General features: G+C 33.4%; 1 protein-coding gene and 1 non-coding gene across 2 annotated transcripts; both read left to right on the forward strand.

Moving 5' to 3' along the window:
• The first annotated feature begins 2,343 nt into the window (after positions 1-2,343).
• On the forward strand, positions 2,344-2,428 carry LOC112024478 (small nucleolar RNA Z102/R77). The gene has a single exon (XR_002884128.1). It is a non-coding gene; the product is annotated as a small nucleolar RNA Z102/R77 (small nucleolar RNA).
• Positions 2,429-15,117: 12,689 nt separating this feature from the next.
• Positions 15,118-17,855, forward strand: LOC112024477 (F-box protein At5g46170). The gene is made up of 2 exons (XM_024057105.2): positions 15,118-16,738; positions 17,442-17,855. Exon 1 carries the CDS (start codon positions 15,520-15,522, stop codon positions 16,702-16,704), a length of 1,185 nt encoding a protein of 394 aa, XP_023912873.2. The 5' UTR covers positions 15,118-15,519; the 3' UTR covers positions 16,705-16,738; positions 17,442-17,855.
• The last annotated feature ends 3,680 nt before the right edge of the window (positions 17,856-21,535 follow it).

Raw genomic sequence — 21,535 nt, forward strand, 5'->3', positions numbered from 1 at the left:
ATACCAATAAATGATACTCTATTCTAGATATCTCATAATAAATATTATTATTATTATTATTATTATTATCCAATAAATGCAGTTAGAGAGTTGGAATTCTTTGGTCATACAAATAAAATCAAGGGACAGGAGGGTTAGGTGTAACCTATCTATGGATGAGTGTGGATCTTTCTTCATGGAACCTTTGGGGGAAGGTTTGGCATTGATAGTCATAGATGCCTTACTTTTCATCTACCATGGATGCTTTTTCAAGCATTCACATTCAGTATATATACAAGCCCGTCATATTAATGTTAAGGAAGATGAAAAGTCAACATCTTGATTTTATCTATGACCATAAATATATATATATATATATAAAGAGAGGGTTTAAGTTGTACTTATGTAAAAAACAATTAAAAAAATTAACATATATAACCAATCATATTACTGTTATTTGGGTTTGTTCAATTAAAAATTTTAGATTTTTTATTTATTTATTTTTTTTACATGCGAACATTGTAAAATTTATTAAGAAGATAAATTTAGTACATCTCAATCCGTTTTAAAGTTTCCTCTATTCAAGTTACAAAATAATCATTATTGTCTACCTCTTTTCGTATATTTTGCCAAAATATGTGTTGGCTTATTTTCTTGCCGTTTCACATGAGAGACATTGACCGCCCGAAAAACTTGAAGTTTTTGCCGTACGGGCCGTACCCCTTCCAAGATATTTGAAATCGTGATCAGTGGAACACATAAACTCATGAGGGCATCAGCTATAATTTTTGAATCAGGATCCCCTCGTGTAAACCAATATCCCAGGCAAAAGAAATCCCTTCCTCCATAGCTTTTGCTTCAATCTCCAATGGCCCTAGTGGTTGGTGAATCTTTTTGCTCATGGCTGCCGTTACCCTATCTTCATGTTCCTTGACAGCCACACCAACACCAGCTTGCTGATTTTGAGAAAAGGTTGCCCCATCCACGTTAACTTTATAGCTATGTGCCGATGGTAAAATCCAAAAGTCCTGCAAAGTGCCCCGCTGCTGTTGAATAGAGTGATTGGTAGTCTGAAATTCATCCAACATAACCCGTGCCTTTTTACAATCATGGTTGCCTTCTGTTGAATGAGTGTTTTATTTTGGCAGCTTATATTATTAGGTCGCCATACGCCCTATAAAACTCCTTATGGTCCATACAATACGCAAACATATGTTCATTTAAAACAAGATTCTTTTATAGTAATAACAATTTATGTGAAAGCTGATGGAAGAAATCTTATGTGAATTTCGGTGAAAGCAAATGGAGTTAATGGGAATTCTAGAAAGATCAATGTTGGCATCTTGTTTGGACGGAGGGAAAGTTGAAGTGAATGAGTGATTTTCTGTGGAATAATATATTATTGTGCATAACTAGCCATAAGTTTTTCATTAAATTATGCATGGTATATATAATATCCAAACATATATTCACATAAAACAAAATTTTTTATAAGCATAATTATAATTTTAGGGTCATGCTAACGAGTACTCTTATGGCAATGGTTAATAATATATTTTTGGAAAGTTTTGACACCACTTTTATGGGAAATGGAAAAAACTATCAAAACATTAATTTTTCTTTTCTTTTTCCTTAAAAACTTTTTTTTAAATAGATCATTAACCATTGTCCTAAGGGTATCCGTTAGCATTTTCCAAAAAGAAACTCTTCATATTTTCTTTATGAATGGTATACTCCCACATAAGGATGGCAATTTTGCCCCGCCTCGCTTGACCGGCCCCTCCCCGCTTCGCTCTGTGAGGGTTTTTTCCACCTTGCAAAAGTGGTGGGGTGGGGATGGGGCGAGATTTTAGACCCGCGTCACGAGGTCGGGTGGGGATGGGTTTACACTTTTTAGACTCACCCCACCCCATCCCCGCTCTGCCTTGCATTAATAAGGGTTAAATTGTAATTTTTTCATACCCTAAAACCCTACTATTTAAACAAAAATATCATCAGCTTCTTTTATTCTACCTAATGTGACTCTACCTCTTTTTTCTCTTTAGCAAAGTTTGAAATAAGGTACCAATTTTAACGTGTTTTATTTTTTTTATTTTTTGGTCTTTGTTAGAAACAAATTTATATACTATTGAATTACTAATTTCATTCATGATTCATACGTCTTTCTCAACTTACTTTTCATCATGAACATAATATAATTTTTTTTAATGAGGTACGAGTCTGAGGCTTTAAATATTTGTGTCGGTATCATTGTTTTTGTAATTTTGTGTGGGCATTTGGCTGCTTAACAACACTGCTTCTTTATGCTTGTCAAAATCCATATCTATTTTACAAGCTGGGTTTTTGTTTTTTAATTTTTGGAGAACAAGATATGAGGAATATGTTTCCCTATTGGTTTGATTGCCAATATGATGGCATCAATCATGTACTAGCCTCTAGCTATTCATTCTCGTTCTCCACACAAAAATTATATACAATTTAATTTTGTTTTCTGTATTTTTATTAAAAAATATAAGGTATAGGTTTGAGACTTTGTCCCATTCTCTATGAAATAGTCACAAAATGGGAGGAATTAAATAATGCACACTACTTAGTATAAAGGAGATTTGTTTTAGTATTTTTTAGGCCAATGAAATATGAATACCCGGTATCAAAAAAATATGAATACCCATTTGTGTATGTGCTGCGGGTGCTATGATTTTTAATTTAATTGTTTAACAATGCTGCTAAATGTAGTTTAATTGTTTAACGATGTTGCCAAGGAGATTTGTTTTAATTTTTTTTTTTTCATTTCCATTATTTTATATTATCTTTGTTGGAGAAATATAGTTTGTCCATTACTAAGTTGCTAAATTAACATTAGAAAAAAAAAATGACTTCACATGAAAACATTGGTAGCTCCAATCCATCTGGTAGCAATCAATTTCCTTTGATAGTAGATGAAGATAATGCAACCCCATCATCACCTCTGTTGAATATGCCAAACGATGTCCAGGCAGTCTAGCCTAGCAATGAAATAATTCAAGAAAAGGGGAAGTACAAATCAATTGCTTGGAATCATTTTAAGAGAGAGAGTTGATGAGAAAGACAAGGCTGAATGCAATTATTGTAAGAAATTGCTAGTAAGGGGATCCAATTATGGCACTAAACATTTGCATGACCACGTGAAAATATGTCCAAGGAGAAAGTTTCAAGACATTAGGGATATGAATAAAAAATTTTTGGCCAGGGATCAAAATAAAGTGGATTCAATGGCAGGTGTGAATGCTTATAATTTTGATCAAAATATATCAAGAAATGAACTTGCTCGTATGATCATCTTGCATGAGTATCCCTTCTCTATAGTTGACCACATTGGTTTTAGAAAATATTCAACTTCTCTTCAACCATTGTCCAGGATGGTTTCTAGGAACACAATCAAGGACATTTTGAGCATCTACGAGAAAGAAAGGGAGAAATCAAAGCATGAAATTGATAAGAATCATGGTAGAATTTCTATTACCACTGATATGTGGACTTCACAAAACAAAAAGCGAGGGTTTATGGTTGTAACTGCACACTTCATTGATGGTTTGTGGAGATTACAAAACTGAGTTATGAGGTACTTTTTTAAAAATATATATTCATTTTTATGTTTCAATTAAATTCTTTTCAAATGTTTTATGAACTTATATCATTGTTGGTTCTAATTATTTAAATTTCTCATTTAAGGTTTATTTATGTGCCATCTCCACATACGAAAGAAATGCTTTCTAGTGTCCTTCTAAATACTTTGTTGGAGTGGAATATTGATAGGAAGTTATCTACTGTGACTATGGACAATTGCAATACCAATGATGCAGTTATAAAAATTATCTTAGATAAGCTTTAACATGGTGCACTTATTATGCGTGGATCAATGTTGCATATGCATTGTGCAGCACATGTTCTTAATTTGATTGTTCAGGATGGTTTGGATGTCATTGGATCATGCATTGAAAAGATTCGAGAAAGTGTGGGATTTTGGACTGCATCAACAAAGAGAAGACAGAAGTTTGAAGAGATAGCCCGACAAGCACATGTTGAATGTACCAAAGAACTAGCCCTTGATTGTAAGACTCGTTGGAACTCTACCTATCTCATGCTTTCTATTGCTATAAAGTATCAAAATGTCTTTTATCGATTGAACATATGTGAGTCATCTTATAAGTGCATTCCAATGGAGGAAGAATGGAGACAAGTAATATATGTGAGAGATTGGCAGTATTTCACAAGGTTACAGAGTTATTTTCAGGTACCTCATACCCTACAGCTAATCTTTTCTTTCCTAAGGTGTGTGAAATAAAAATAGCTTTGAATTCTTGGTTTACAAGCGCAAATGATGTGATTAGGAGTATGACATTTAAAATGTTGGAAAAATTTGATTGTTATTGGAATGTGATTCATGGTGTTATGGCCGTGGCAACCATTTTAGACCCAAAATATAAGATTGAATTGTTAGAATATTATTTTCCAATAATTTATGGTGATGAAGTTGATAATGAAATTCAAAGGGTTAGAGATATTTGTTATGAAATAATTCATGACTATAGTTCTGGGAGAATGGGTAGGGAAGGTACTTATGGCCCTTGTGTGGGAGAGGATCCGCAACTTGATGACTCCCTTATGGACTTTGAAAGATATCTTACTTAGAAAAAAAGGGGTGGGAATATTAAATTGGAGTTGGACCATTACCTTGAGGACGATTTAATGCCAAGAAATGTGGATTTTGATATTTTGGCATGGTGGAAATCCAATGGGCCAAAGTATCCTACTTTGCAACATATTGCAAGGGATATCCTTGCCATTCCAGTGTCAACTGTTGCCTCAGAGTCATCATTTACCACAAATGGTCGATTGTTAAGTCCACATCGTAGTAAACTTCATCAAAAGATTGTGGAGGCATTAATGTGTGCTCAAAATTGGTTATGGGCTAAAATTAATGGTAATTAAATTTACTAATCTAATTATGCAATGATTTATGTTGCTGCATTCTTTATTATATTTTTCAATTGTTTGATTGAATTTATTTTATCTTTTTTTTAAGGTTCTTCATCTACCACAGATGGAATTGAAGATACGTTCCAAAATATCCTGGATGATTATGATGATGAAGAAGAAAGTGGTGTCACAATGATGGAAGAATGTGGAGATTCTTTTTGAAGAACTAGTCAATTTTTATTTTGTTATGTATTAGGAGTTTGGATTATTTTATTGTGTCATACTATGAGATTTTTGTTGTGATATTGTCTTGTTAAATATTTGGATAATATTATTTAGTTTTTGCTAAAAATTAGTTTGATTTGATAGGATAAATTTATTTATAATTTCAAGTATATTTTTATTATTGAAACATGTTGTTTTATTTGAAAAAAAAGGGTAATAGTTGTAGGGAGAATTAACAAGAAATAAAGTTTTACGGTATAGGGCGGGGCTTCGCAGGGCCTTAAGGGGCGGGAATGGGGCAAGAAAAATCCATGCAGGGTGGGGGCGAAGATCCCATCCTTCGGCCCTGCCCTGCCCCATTGCCATCCCTACTCCCACATCTGTGCGCATGAGGTGATTGTTATCAGGGGCGGAGCTGCACTTAGCAATGGCCCCCCCAAATTTTTTTAAAAACTTCATAATGTATGTATATTTTGCAATTGTGTAAAATATTAGACCTTAAAATCAATATTTGGCCCCTCCAAAAAAAAAGAGTTGCCCCTGCAAAAAAGAATTGAACAACTAATTGTTGGGTTCCAAGAAATAGTTGTTAAGAGCAACAAACTATCCACCTTGTAACATAAATAGTCGTTACTTTCAAATTTTTAGTTTTTTCCTCTCTTAATTTGTAAGTTTTGTTTGTTGAGTTCAAATAGTAAGTTTTTAATAAAATAAATTTCTCTTAGAGTTATTTTATTTGGGACTAAGTCTTTTAGTTGTTTATTTTTAAGTTTTAAATTGTTTGTCAATACTTAATTAGTTAGTCACAAAGCATCAAATTAAAAAATAAAAATAAAATAAAATAAAAAACTACATTGAGCATATGGAATGTTAGGGAGTGACAATACTTAAAAAAGCAATTTTCTCTTGGACACACACACACACACATATAATTTTTATATTTAATTTTCAATTTGGGATTAAGTCTTTTATTGTTATTTTTGTTGTTAAGTTTCCAATTGTTTTTCAATGCTTGATCTAGACTAAACATGTTAAATGAAAAAAAAGTAGAGAATAATTTAATGTTAGGGGGTAAAAATGTAGTTGTGTAAATGTATATATGTATGAATAATTATGATTAATTATGATTAATTAATTTAACTTTTTCACCACTAATGCATCATAGCCATAACAAGTAATTCTTAGGTTCTCTTGCAGTACGAAGAATAGTACTCTCTCCTTTCACATTCATGATAGAATCTACTTATTAAATTCATAGTGTGGTTTACTATGAATGTAAGAGAATGTAGCACCATTTTTCTATATTCTGAAAGTACTTAAGAATTTTATAACCATAATAATTTACGAAATGATAATATTAGCAAATTTAAGGACATCTTCTTGTTCAGAAAATTAAGCATAAGGTATATACATATTGCATATCATCGTTTCCACTAAAAATGCTCTTTCGGGAGGCCAATTCCAACATATATAGGGACGTACTTAATACTTTACGATCATATGCACGATTGGATGACACACACATATATCTTTTTTTTTTCTTTTTTTTTTTAAGGCACATATAGCTTATTTTCTTCTCATGCTACCTCAAAGTTGTTCCCATCTGCCTAGCCTTGATTGACATTTATGGCTCGACTGTAGGTATTATATACGATTTGGATGTAAGACTAAAACATACCTCCTTGCTATAGGTATGGGTAGCATGAACTTGTCTTGTCTGTATTCTCTACAGGCCTCGGGTTATGGGAAATTATCTGGGGCCTAAACCCTGAAAGGGCCACTTCGTCTACCTCTTGCTTGGTTTTTTGGGGCATCATTTATTACTCTTTACATTAAGAAGTTCCAAATTAATTAAGCACCTTTCGAGCTTCTGATTTAGGTTCGTAAAGCATGATAAATTGACAGTATGATAAGAAGAAAGATATACGTGTTGTATGCCCTACCTTAAGATCCTGCTAATAATAACATATTGATATCTATGGTCCACTCCCTAGCTGTGCCAAAAATAGAAAATGTCCTACTTACTCATCCTGAAAGATGATGAAGTAGCTCTGTAACTTCAAAACCTCAATAAATGGCTGTAACGGCTAACTACGCAGATCCCTACAATTCCATTGACAAATTGTTTAGTGCTTGTGGTCCAATCCAAAAAGAGTGATGCTAAAGATAATATAATATAATTTTACTATATATAACTTATAAATTTTATATGTCACTATTAAGTAATATAAAAAAAAAAAAAAAAAATGGGAGACATAAATTAGATTCAGATCGTTTAACAAAGAAATTTTTTGAAAATTAAACACATACAAAAGATGCTCACTTTCAGTCCTATGAAAGCTGACCCATTAGGAAGTTGCAAATAGCCAGCCAAGGTTTTCGAGAACAATATAATTTGAATCCAATATGATTCCATTACATTATCATATTATGCTATACCAGATTGTGTAGTAATATAAATTATGGTTCTATTCATATATATATATATATATATGTTATCACAAAAAATATATGCATAGGAATAATTATTTTATTACAGCTCTTTTTGTATTTTGTAATACTTAAATTCTATTACCAAATGGTTATTTTACCAGCACACCACTTCGTTTTTTTGTTCCACAAGAGACCCAAATCCGCTTCAATGAAACGGCTTAAACTGTCTCCTTTCATTTAAAGGCCTTGTTAATTCCAGGCAACCATTGGATGAGCCTATAATACAATCAACAATGAAGTGCAATAATAAACAACATGTCGACCATGTGATTGCAGTAGTACTAGCTAGCACGCACACGCACACACACACGAGGTAATTAAGCTTGACTAAAATCATAATTCTGGCCTGAGATTGTGGTAAATTTAGGTTATTTGTGTCTGTCCTATCAAATTAGTACGGATGTCTATTTTGCATGAAGTTATTATGTGAAGCAATCCATTAACACATGTCGCAACGTGCGGGTGTTTTCTATAATGGTTTATTAGATCTAACTTATTTAGAACTACACATGATATATGATACCTTTGATACCTAGAAGGGTTACAATTTGTATATTTTATATGATTTATGGGAATTAGGAAGTGATCAAGTCTTCGTTTAGCTATAAAAAAAAGGGTTAGGGACAAGTTCAGTAAATGGAATAAGATTAATTAAACCAAAAAAATGTGGAACTTAGTGCAAAATAATTGGATCTTATTCCCTTATTTCTCTTTTTTTTTAATGGACACACACGATGATCACCAACTTCTATATTCTCTCATTTATTGTACTATTCATTCTATTATATTTGCTTCCTCTATCATTCTTAATGCAATTAACTAATATTCAATCCATCAATAATCTGATTGTATAATACCTTCAACGACACTCTAAATTGGTATATATCATTTTGGATTATTAACAGGTTGTATTGGGATGCTTTGTGAATATAAACCTAAACCCAGCTCATTAATTATAAACAGAAGCACTTGTTGAATGAGTTGACAAAGTAAGAAATCAATTGATGATTGACTCCATATATGATACAAAATCAAGCAGCTGAATTTAATTTGGTTGATTCATCGTGATGAGCTTGACATCCTAACTAGAGCTAATTCATTGACATGAGATTATGACCTCTATAACTCATTCTTATCGTGCAGGATTTAGGAAAGCTACTAGGAAATCAATTAGCTGACTTCCTAAATAAAGCTTGGATGCATGTAGGACTTGTCTTTTGTTTTACATGCATAGCATACCTCTATTGCAAGTTAACTCAAGCCTTTGATAGATTTTATTTTGTTGGTGTGGATGTTTGTTAAACATGAGAAAATATTTGGTATCAAATGATACTATACCAGTCATATTAAAATCCAAAAAATGAGAGACATATATGCAAAAAATAACTACCTACTAACACTTCTGGAGTAGTGGTGAAATGTTGATATGGTTATTTTGCCCACGCTTTTCAATTATTGAATTTTTATACAGGTGATGTGATATCATTTAGTACTAAATACTTTTTGTTAAAAACTCTCAAAAAAATAAAAATAAAAAGATACAACTTATGTTGAGGGTAGAAAGAAAGCAAGCGGCTATTTATTTTAAGTAGAGAGATTTGACTTTCTTTACTTTGTTTAATTACACGATTTTTCCTTAATATTTGTGGACCCAATGGTGTGGATGGTAATCCCTTTAGGGTGGGCATCACCAACACAGCATTAAAGAGAAAATAATCTAACATACTGAATGAACGAGTTCGATCTAATATTTGTAGACTCCTTCACGTCTCTTGTGGAGAGATATATTTGTTTGTGAAAATATAAGTTTAGCCAAGACATATACTTTTTTATTTAAGGGAAAAGTTAACGGATACTTTAAAGGTATTGGTTTAGAAAATATTTTTAAAAAAAATTTATGAGAAAAGAAAAAATCAATTAATTTGTCTGATGACTTTTCATATATCTCCTAAGAGTGATGTAAAATTTTTCTAAAATTATTTATTAACAATTATTTTAAGGACACTCATTAACAAGACTGTTATTTAATAACTAACTTAATGTTAAATAAATTATGTATGGTTGATTGGTGAAACAACACCACCCATCAAGTTGGTACTATTATATGAGTGAAGGTGCACCATATTATAGTGTGATCATTCATCAATTTTTATACACTAACAAATATATCATAGGGGAGACTATATAAATAAATAAAAATCCTGAAGTTTATACTATGTTTCAAATTATACCTCAAGTATTTTATTTTGTCAATTAAAAATCTCATATTTATGAAATTTCTTAAATTTGATGACTATGTCCATATCCTTTTTCATCACTTGTTATTCCGGGCAGTTAATAAGAGGGTAAATAAAAGTGAGAAACCATTGAATAAAAGAAGGTAAAAAGAGAGTTTTGCTTAGACGGAAGTGATTGATAGAAAATTGAAATTGATTACCAAGATGAAATACAAAATTTTATCAATCATTCACTATTAAATGCCTTTTCATATAATTTTTTCCTCTGCTTTGGTAGTCCCATGGACCTCTCACGATTTTGTTCTTCTTCACATGACACCAAGTTTGGTGGGAAAAGGCCTTGCACTAATTAGTGAGGCATCCCCCCTTATAATGAACTCAACATTGGCTACTCACTTAAGTGATGTGGGACTTTTGGTTCACCTCACCCCACTTAAGAGGTCTTTTGGCATTTTACCTCACCCATGGCCATCTCTTTTAAAATGCACCGAGCATCGCACAAAACATTGACTAGTTGAATAATAATAATAAAAGAGTGAGTAATTAATATTAAATATTGAATTTAAACTTTATAAATTCAAAAATTTACATTATGTGGTATGTAGCGTTCGTATATATTATATTAACTTCTCAATTTTTTAATCTATAATCTTATTTTTTTGAATGAACAAAGTTTCTTTCCAAACTAGTTTGGAAAGAAACTCTTCAAACTTCTTATATATTTCTTTTTTGCATGTGAATTTTGAAAATCTAATCGTTTAATTTCATGTTCCTTATATTTTTAACATGCATATCAAATTTTGCTTAAATTAGATATTATTTACTATTTGATCGATTAACTTATTTTTTATATACAACTTTAGATTACAAAAATTTGAAATTATAATATTTATTTGATGACATAGCAATTGATTTTTGATTTTCTTGAAATTTTATAAGCATTAAGGATGTAATAAGAACATGTAATCTAACGGATAGATTTTCAAAATTCACACTCAATATAAATATATATAATGAGTTTGTAGGATTTTTCTCCAAACTAGTTTGGAGAGAATCTTTGTTCTGAATGATTTGGAGAAAAACTTTGTTTAATTCAGTTTGGAGAGAAACTTTGTTCCGAATGATTTGAAGAGAAACTTTGTTCTGAATGAATTAAAAACCATGCATATCGTTAGACATATGACTTGTTATTCTCTACCTACTGTAATATAGGGTTACTTGGTTGGGTCTTGCCGTCTTGGCCTGAAAGAGCTGAACTTATGATATCGACCACTTAAATATAAAACATGCATTCGGAAGCAGCGTAAACCCCTTTGAAAAAATGGCTTAATATACCTTTCTCGGCCCCACTCCCAACTGAAAAAAGAAATCTTTTGCAATTTAAGAGTGATTGTTGAGCTGTTATCTCTACCAAAAGTGGGTCTAAGATTGGCACAAAGTGACATCAACCTAAGTTTTAGTTGCTTATTATTTAACTACTACTTAATTAGCCTAATCTCTCCTAGGACTGCAAAGTCTGCAACATATCTTCTTCTGAATATTAAAGTGGTAGAGAAGATTTACTCGAGATAAGAAAGAGGTTTCATATAGACGAAAAACTTAATTAGAAGAGAAAAGAATTTGGACTTTTTTTTTATTATTATTTATTTTGTAGGAGATAATAAAAGAATTTGAAGTTGAACAACTTATGAAAAAGTCTAAGATCACAAAATTTTTCACAATTTTTTACCATAACTGTGATGTGATAGAGTGTGATTGGTGAAAAAAAATTATCGAGTTAGATGTAAATAATAGTTAACCACTCACAATCTGCCATGTCATAGTTGTGGCAAAAAAATTGTGGAATAATTTATGGTCCTAAAACTACTCCCACCCTATTTCATATATATACTCTCAGTGTTTTGACACCAATTTATTTACCTATTGATCTCTTCAAACCAAGCTCCCCTAGGGCCCTATGCATCTTTCTTTATGAGCAAATGAGAGTTTATTTTATAATTTTTAAGCTATCATCTAGCTATACCACATAGCTTGAGGGTGCCAACCAAAACAAAAAGTGCTCAAATTCTTTAAGAATTGGCTCTCCTTCCCTACCATTTAAAAGCCCCCATAGCTTGAGGGTGCCAACCAAAACAGAAAGTGCTCAAATTCTTTAAGAATTGGCTCTCCCTACCATTTAAAAATCTCACATTCACTCCCATTTTAATTTAAATGACTAACACGTAGCAGACAAACAATCCAAAAGTTAAAAAAAGAACCATGTCATGCTAAGTTTTTTCTCTCTCTTCCTTTGTTCTTTTTCTTTCTCTCTTGTTTGCCTCTTTCTTCATGAGTCAATGGAACACACAATTAAAGTGAAGAAAGGTCATTTATTTATACATTATTGTATTATCAATTCTCTCTACGTTTCAAATGAATCGGGTTCGGTGTGGCCCAATCATTCATTTTTTGGGCTTAACTAGATTTTTGTCTCTCTTGGTTCATAGCATAGTGTTGGGCTACTGAGTTTGCTGGGTTTGCTCATACAATTATTTACATTAAAATTCTAAATTGGGCTAGATCACTTTAAGCAGCCAACTTGCCTTAAAAAAAAAAAAAAAAAAAAAAAAAAAAAAAAAAAAAAAAATTGAAAAAAGAAATCTTTTGCAATTTAAGAGTGATTGTTGAGCTGTTATCTCTACCAAAAGTGGGTCTAAGATTGGCACAAAGTGACATCAACCTAAGTTTTAGTTGCTTATTATTTAACTACTACTTAATTAGCCTAATCTCTCCTAGGACTGCAAAGTCTGCAACATATCTTCTTCTGAATATTAAAGTGGTAGAGAAGATTTACTCGAGATAAGAAAGAGGTTTCATATAGACGAAAAACTTAATTAGAAGAGAAAAGAATTTGGACTTTTTTTTTATTATTATTTATTTTGTAGGAGATAATAAAAGAATTTGAAGTTGAACAACTTATGAAAAAGTCTAAGATCACAAAATTTTTCACAATTTTTTACCATAACTGTGATGTGATAGAGTGTGATTGGTGAAAAAAAATTGTCGAGTTAGATGTAAATAATAGTTAACCACTCACAATCTGCCATGTCATAGTTGTGGCAAAAAAATTGTGAAATAATTTATGGTCCTAAAACTACTCCCACCCTATTTCATATATATACTCTCAGTGTTTTGACACCAATTTATTTACCTATTGATCTCTTCAAACCAAGCTCCCCTAGGGCCCTATGCATCTTTCTTTATGAGCAAATGAGAGTTTATTTTATAATTTTTAAGCTATCATCTAGCTATACCACATAGCTTGAGGGTGCCAACCAAAACAAAAAGTGCTCAAATTCTTTAGAATTGGCTCTCCTTCCCTACCATTTAAAAACCCACATAGCTTGAGGGTGCCAACCAAAACAGAAAGTGCTCAAATTCTTTAAGAATTGGCTCTCCCTACCATTTAAAAATCTCACATTCACTCCCATTTTAATTTAAATGACTAACACGTAGCAGACAAACAATCCAAAAGTTAAAAAAAGAAACATGTCATGCTAAGTTTTTTCTCTCTCTTCCTTTGTTCTTTTTCTTTCTCTCTTGTTTGCCTCTTTCTTCATGAGTCAATGGAACACACAAAAAGTGAAGAAAGGTCATTTATTTATACATTAGTGTATTATCAATTCTCTCTACGTTTCAAATGAATCGGGTTCGGTGTGGCCCAATCATTCATTTTGTGGGCTTAACTAGATTTTTGTCTCTCTTGGTTCATAGCATAGTGTTGGGCTACTGAGTTTGCTGGGTTTGCTCATACAATTATTTACATTAAAATTCTAAATTGGGCTAGATCACTTTAACCATCCAACTTGCCTAAAAAAATAAAGAAAAAACACCAGCAAATGCCAGCACAGCCTATTCAGCCGTATCTTTCTACTAATTTTTACCTAAACAATTTCTACCAGCGTGACAAATTTCATAACTTATCTACAATGGATACAAGCTAAGATTAGAAAATATCACTTTTACAGCGACTATCGTTGGCATCAGTTTTTCTTCTACATTAAGCAAAAGTTACCATCTCATGGGAAAAATATCATGAAATTCATTGAAAGCTAATTTAGATCTTATTTTTGATAATCTTAATTTAGATTCTTATTTATGGTTTATCTATGGTAGAAAGGTTATAGTAGAAAGAAACTAAATCTAGATTTTCATTTGTATTGTATTTTTTTTTAAATTTAAAATAATAGATAAGAGTGTTGTATCTTAACTAGTTGATATATTCTGTATTTTTGTTGCATGCGAAATTTTTTTACCCCTTTCTAGAATTACTCTTATCTTATATGAGATGGATCTTTTGACGGGTGAGAAAATTTCTACCATTTTTAAAATTTCTCTTATCTTTCTCTTATGAGATGGATAAAATCTAAATTTAAAATTAGATATTGTTATTTTTATAATAAAAAGAGTTTTAATCGGATTCTATTCAATGATTTGTTAAACCCACCCACTCATTAATTATTGTTTATGCAAATAATAGCCATATTAGTTTTAATTAATTAAAACAAATTAGTAATATTCTGTATTTTTGTTGCATGCGAAATTTTTTTACCCCTTTCTAGAATTACTCTTATCTTATATGAGATGGATCTTTTGACGGGTGAGAAAATTTCTACCATTTTTAAAATTTCTCTTATCTTTCTCTTATGAGATGGATAAAATCTAAATTTAAAATTAGATATTGTTATTTTTATAATAAAAAGAGTTTTAATCGGATTCTATTCAATGATTTGTTAAACCCACCCACTCATTAATTATTGTTTATGCAAATAATAGCCATATTAGTTTTAATTAATTAAAACAAATTAGTAATAGTAATTCTCCTAATATCACTCAATAAAAAGGAATCTAAACTCTGAAGAGGAATAAAGATTAGGTTAACAACAACAACCGTACGTGTGAGTTTGTGATTACTGATTTATTAAACTACAAATCTCAATCAACACCAGTAAAACCAAAAAGGAAAACGTACAAAGCTTGTAATTTAAATCAAAAAAATAATAATGTTACACAAATTATTTTATAATTTTTTTACAAATTACTAATATAATTTTAATATTTTTTAAATAATTATTGTAATTAAAATATAACGTTACTGATGCGCTCATGTTAAAACCGGTAAGAATTTACCGATCAACCGTTTGTAAAATAATTTGTCAGTACAACACACACTGTCACTCACACACAACACGCACGCACGCACCAACCTTTTTTTTCCTCTTCCTTAACGCGCTTAATAATAATCTCCCAATCTCTCTCTCTCTATACACCACCACTCCTCTTCTTCTACACCTCTGAACAAAGACAAAAAAAAAACCGTGGATCTATCTTTATTCCCATTCGCCACCGCCATTTCCAATTCCCAGCTCACATCTTTCAAACTCCAAATCTCTGCGAATCGTTCTATTTCTGTTTCTAACAAATATATGTATACATATATAAAACAAAAAAGCTTTGAACAAACTTTATCTTAATGTGAAAGTAAAGCAGAAACAGAAACACATGTCTTATAAATTCCCAGATCTACACCAAACCCACTTCTACTACTAACGAATTCAGATCACAAACCAGCCTACGTCTTTTCGCAATGTCAGATCTGACGCTTTCGGAGCCGCAATCCCACATCGACCACTTCGACCGCCTTCCCGACTCTATCCTCCTCTTGATCTTCAACAGGATCGGCGATGTCAAGGCCTTGGGTCGCTGCTGCGTCGTTTCGCGCCGCTTCCACTCCCTCGTCCCTCAGGTCGACAACGTCGTCGTTCGGGTCGACTGCGTTATCTCCGACGACGACTCTTCGTCTTCTTCTCTTTCTTCGCCGGCCATCTCCTCTTCCTCCGACAAGTCTCGCAACCCGTTCTCGAACCTCTTCCGTTTCGTTATCGGCGGAATCGTCAAGCCCCTTCAGCTCTTTACCCAGCTCCTTAGCCCTAAGAGACCCGCTTCGTCTTCTTCTTCCGCCTCCTCCGGTCTGTTGCTCTCCGAAGACTCCGATGCCGAACATGGCGGAGGCGGTGGTGGCAGTGGAGGCGCCGTTACTCACCATTCCCCGACCCAGGTCCTCAAAAACTTCAACGAAATTCGCTTCCTTCGAATCGAGCTTCCCAGCGGCGAATTGGGTATCGAGGATGGGGTTTTGCTCAAATGGCGTGCCGATTTCGGCTCCACCCTCGACGATTGCGTCATTCTCGGCGCCTCCGCGGTTTTCCGATCCCCGGCCTACGCCGCCGCCGCCGACGCAGCAGCCGCCTGCGGTACCGGTACCGGTACCGGAGAGGACAACGGGAGCATACCCGAGTCGTTTTACACGAATGGGGGTCTGAAACTGCGTGTGGTTTGGACAATCAGCTCTTTGATTGCAGCTTCAGCTAGGCATTACTTGCTGCAACCCATAATTTCGGAGCACAAGACGTTGGATAACCTCGTGCTGACCGATGCCGATGGGCAAGGCGTGTTGTGTATGAACAGGGAGCAGCTGGAGGAGCTGAGAGTGAAGCCGTTGTCGGCTTCCTCCGCCTCGAAGAGGACCCAAGTTCCGGCTCTTAATATGCGCCTTTGGTACGCGCCGCACTTGGAATTGCCTGATGGGATGGTTCTCAAGGGTGCCACCCTTGTCGCCATTCGACCCAGCGACCAGTCCGTGCCGGCCATGAGCAAGAAGGAAGTGTCTGATGTGTCGTGGGTGTCCACGGCTTTCGAGGAGCCTTATGGTACCGCCGCCAAGATGCTCGTCAAGCGGAGGACTTACTGTCTTGAGATGAACTCATTCTGAATTCACACTTTCGCGGAGAGTAATGTGATCTGAGGTAAACAAGTTTCTACAGCTCATTTAATTGGGGATTTGAATAATTGAGCGGAAATTGCAGTGTTTCTCACAAAATTGAAAATTGTATTGGTCATGGTACAAATGAGAAAGTAGCACAAAGTATCTGGATTATGTATTTTCTGCATTGGTTTTTGGTTTTGAATTGTGCTGCTTGTGTGCCTTTTTGTTTTATTTTGAAAGATAAATCAGAATTTACTCATGGGGATCTGCATATGCATTTTTTTTTTTTTTGGCAAACAGATAATTAGAAGACAATTTTGTATTATTGTTATATGGCATTCTAGGCTTTGGATATGGAGTGTTCATTATGCCTTAACCACTATATAAGGAACCAATGAGATATTGTGTATTATTGTTATATAGCATTCTAGCTTAGGATATGGTCTTGTTGTGGATCTGATGCATCTTTTAAGATTTGGGAATTCGTATGTTATAACATATACTCAATGTCTTTGAGTAAGGATGAGGCCTAATTGTTTTTTGGGAGGTGGAGACTCACGAAAGAGAAATTGTATTAGCACAAAGTATATCTAGATTATATTATTCCTGCATTGTTTTTTGGTTTTGAATTATGATTGTTGTGTGTTTTTTGTTTTATTTTAAAAAACAAATCAGAATTTACTAATGAATCGTTGTTATGTATTTTGTACACTCTATTCTTACTCTAAAATGGGGTTTTCCAGGAAAGGCACAATCATACAAGAGAAAGTGGAGGATGTGCATGTTTTTTTGCAAACAGAGAATTAGAAGACAATTTTGCTTTTTGAATATCTCAGTTGGGTGCCAAGCCAACTTTTGTGGACTGCCACTGAAACACCAATCCTTGGTTGAATATGCATGCACTGTTAATCTCTCACCCGGTATGCTTGAATTGATGGTGGAAATGCATCTGTGCTGGTTGTTTTGATTTGAGGCATATGCTTGTAAGATTGCACACGTGCAACTAAAATGATGTTGTAAGATCTTTCAGTTCGTGTAGTCATTTACTTTATTTAAACCATCTCTCTGTATGTGAATATTGTAGTTATGATGAATATGTGATGTTTATGTTATACTTAAAAAGGTTATTGAGCAATGTACTATTATGCTTCGAATGATCCATGGTTAGTCACTCATATGTAGCAGTGGTAAAATGGAAGATGTATATTATCTGTTTCTTCTTCAATGGTAATTGCCAATAGAGAATCGCTTTAAGTATCTTAGTGGTTAGGAGTGAACTTTTGCCAAGAGCCTTGAAACTCAAGTGGCACTTCCTGTGGCACTTCCTGCCCTGGTGTTTTTAAGGGAGACATCTAGGTTCAAATACTCAAACTCCTGTTATCTATTTGTCAAAAATGGTAATTTCTAATAGATGACTTATTGGACTACATGGATTTTGGGTAGAGTTGGGAGGGGAAAGCTGAACAGAGTGTGAACCTAGGCATATGTTGTGATAGATGACTTTAATGACTGCTACAAATCTACAATTGTAATGTCTTTTGACAGAGCGTGAACCTAGGCAGATAGTGGCCGTAGAAACGGTTATTGTGTTTTTGGTTTACTGCTTTTTTGGGTTTTCTGCTCTTCTCGGGAGTAATTGTCATTGATTATTGATGAATTTATGGCATAGTGAAGTTGCTCAAAGCTTTTCTTGTTTAGGACAGCATAAGATAGCATGTCACTTCTTTACCGAACTTGAACCTCAATAAAATGTTAGCATGATAGCCTATCTGCCTCCAAGTAAGAGTGAGTTGCTGGTTTGAGTGAAAATGAAAGGGTTACGTTAATGGGCACCGTAAGGTACCTGCTAACTACAGCTTTTTGCACAGTTTTTTTACTTTTTTTTTTACTTTTTATTCTATTTGACAATTTTTAGCAATTTTTTTTAATCATTTTTGGCAATTCTTTTTAATCATTTTTGGCAATTCTTTTAATAACTTTTTGTCCATTTTATTAACACAGCCCATTAAGGAACTTGTTAACATTTCCCCAAAAAAAAAAATAATAATAAATAAATAAATAAAAAGGGGAAAGAAAACAAGGGAGTTGCGAAATAACCTATAGAGTATCTTGATGCTAATTGTTGCAGGTGATGGGTAATTGTGCTGTATGTGTGAAGTGTGAAAACTGATGATGTATCAATTTACATTCATAGCTGTATGTTTGAAGGGTGGGCTGCTTTCGTCTCATTGTTTGTTATGATGTACTGTCTCTCTGCCATGATACATCTGACACTGCATTGAATAGCATTGATTATATGATATGAGTTTCATGGAAATTACTCATACCCAGCGTATTTTCGTTTTCACTAGAAATTATCAAAGGCTTGGTCCTATTTAAGGATGGGAAATATAATGCTAGTTACTTTTTGTGGACAGTTGGGTCGCTTTCTGTCAAAAAATTCATGTAAATACAAGTTGAGTCACTTTCAGTCAAAATATTCACGTAAATACAAGTGGTGTCCAATTGATGCTTTCTTGAGCACCATTAAACAAAAGTGACATTATGAAATGGCTTATCATATTCTACAGAAGCATATAACTTGACATCTTTGTGTGCAGTGTCGTGTGGAATCTCTTCTTTACATTGGTACCGTTCAAGAGTGTGTAAGCCATTGTACAATTTAGAAAAAATTTACCTTAAACCAAATTGGTGTCCATTGAATTTGCCAGGATTAGAGAAGGTGATAGCAATATTTCATTTATATATTTGTCGACGATTAACCAACCATTTTCCTTGCTCTATATTTATCTCAGACCAACCATCACTTCCACGCTCCCTCCCCCCCATTGCAAGTTAGTGCTTCCTTTCACTGCTCAACAAGTCAATGCATGTCTCAAAAATGCCCAGTGGCCGAGAGGCACTAACTATGATTGTCATTAAGATAACAGAGCTACATCTTCAAAGATGTAATGACTTATCTATAGTCAAGGCTAGCCCCTAGTAGGTGTAGATTCCTTTGAAAATACGCTTTGCAATTTAATATAATGCAATGCTATTTACACAAACTCTCTATCTCACAAAAAATTTACAAAGTTTCATGTCATTGTCACCCTAGGTTTCTAAAAATCAAAGAATAAATAGGAAAGTGATAGGAAAAGTAAAGATGTGATTATGTAAAATCTTCTTGAAATAAAATTTGGTATGTGCCCTTCTTTGATGGGAAAAGTGACAGGAAAAGTAAAGATGCGATTATGTAACATCTTGAAATAAGATTTGATATATGCCCTACTTTGATGGGAGTATTGAGGGGTTAATTTAATCACCATTAGACAGAGTGGCATCTATATACTATACACATACTCTTATTTGATTCGAGAAGCAACTAGACTTGGCTAGTCCTACTCTAAAAATTGATTTTTTTTGCTCTAGGGATAGAGTGGTTCTTTCTAAAAAACATGCCCTTATGTAGAAACGAGAAGAGCTATGCACTGGTCTTTTGTATTATTAATAACCACCATTCATATTTTATTTTTTATGGACCTCAACTTTGTTCTAGAAGGAACAGAGTAAAATAATCAAATAAGAAAGTGGGGGAATGCGATTTTTTATTTATTTATTAATAATAATATTTGTTTATTTCATTTATTTAATGTTGAAATAACATAATAATATAGTTGAGAATGATGGGGTAAGGCTGTTTCCAGGCAAGGCTCGCGATTTAGAATTATAGTTTGATACTTTTCATTGGCTATTTATTTGTTTATTTTGATTAATTATTAGCTGGTCCTGTTTCTACTAACCCTATCTGTTAGTCACATGAGGTATCTTATAGCTTTGCATACTCACAATCCACGTGAAATAAAGCCTGGAATCAAAGCTCAAAGTTTACACACGCACACGCTCCAATGGAACAAATTGGGTGAGAGGATTCTATTGACTTTGGGGGCCTGATTTTCCTTGTTTGTAATCTATTTGTATATTCCAAACTCAATTTCTTTTTAGCAAAACATAATTGAAAAGCGAGTTCTATTTATAATTGAAAGATCTCATCTCACCATTATTCTACACTATATTCTATAAGACTATTACAAAACAGATAAAATGGTGGAAGTGGAGGAATCATATGAGAAATAGAAATGATAAGCAAGCCCCACATGTTTAACAATAAGCCGGCAATGGGTGTGACAAACAGTAAACAAAGAATTTGTCCTTTTGTAGGTAAACACTGCAGGAATGCAAATTAGTCATAGCATTCATGATTACTTTTCCCATGCTCCTACATGTTTTCAGACATTTTCAAGTGATGTGTCTCTTTTTTATATTTTAAAGCCCTCTTTACAAATTTCAAGGTGGAGCTTTATGATTGAAATGGCCCAAATTCTTGGTTCTGAATTTCCTTTTCTTTTTAATACTGTGGCAGAATTAGAACTTAAATACTTGTATAGGTATGTATAGCCTTATTAATATACTGGCTTAGAATCAAATTCCCTTTCTTTTCCCTGCTGAATGAAGACTTTATTTATTAAAGAAAAAGTTTATTAAAGAACTAGATTGATAGTGAGAGGGGATTAGCATGTGAGGTTAGAACTAGAATAAAAAAGTTTATTAAAGAAAAAGCAAATGGTCATTTCTGTCAAGGACCCAACAGGCAAGTCCAGTAATGAAAAGATGTCCATTGGGCTACGGAATGGGCTGCCAAGTTACAAACTACTCTCAGTAAAAATTTATACTTAACAGCTTGACATCGTCCAAAATAGGAAAAATTGTTCAATGAGGGAGCTGGTTATCGTCTTGTAGTGAGTTAATTAACCACATTCAAACATAAATCTGATTCAGCAATACAAACATAAAGAGA

This window comes from Quercus suber, unplaced genomic scaffold (assembly GCF_002906115.3).
Source record: "Quercus suber isolate HL8 unplaced genomic scaffold, Cork oak 2.0 scaffold_535, whole genome shotgun sequence".
Lineage (NCBI taxonomy): Eukaryota > Viridiplantae > Streptophyta > Magnoliopsida > Fagales > Fagaceae > Quercus > Quercus suber.

Bases quoted from the DNA above. Each gene is read 5' to 3' on its own strand.
- LOC112024477 (XM_024057105.2), top strand. From the start codon at position 15,520: ATGTCAGATCTGACGCTTTCGGAGCCGCAATCCCACATCGACCACTTC.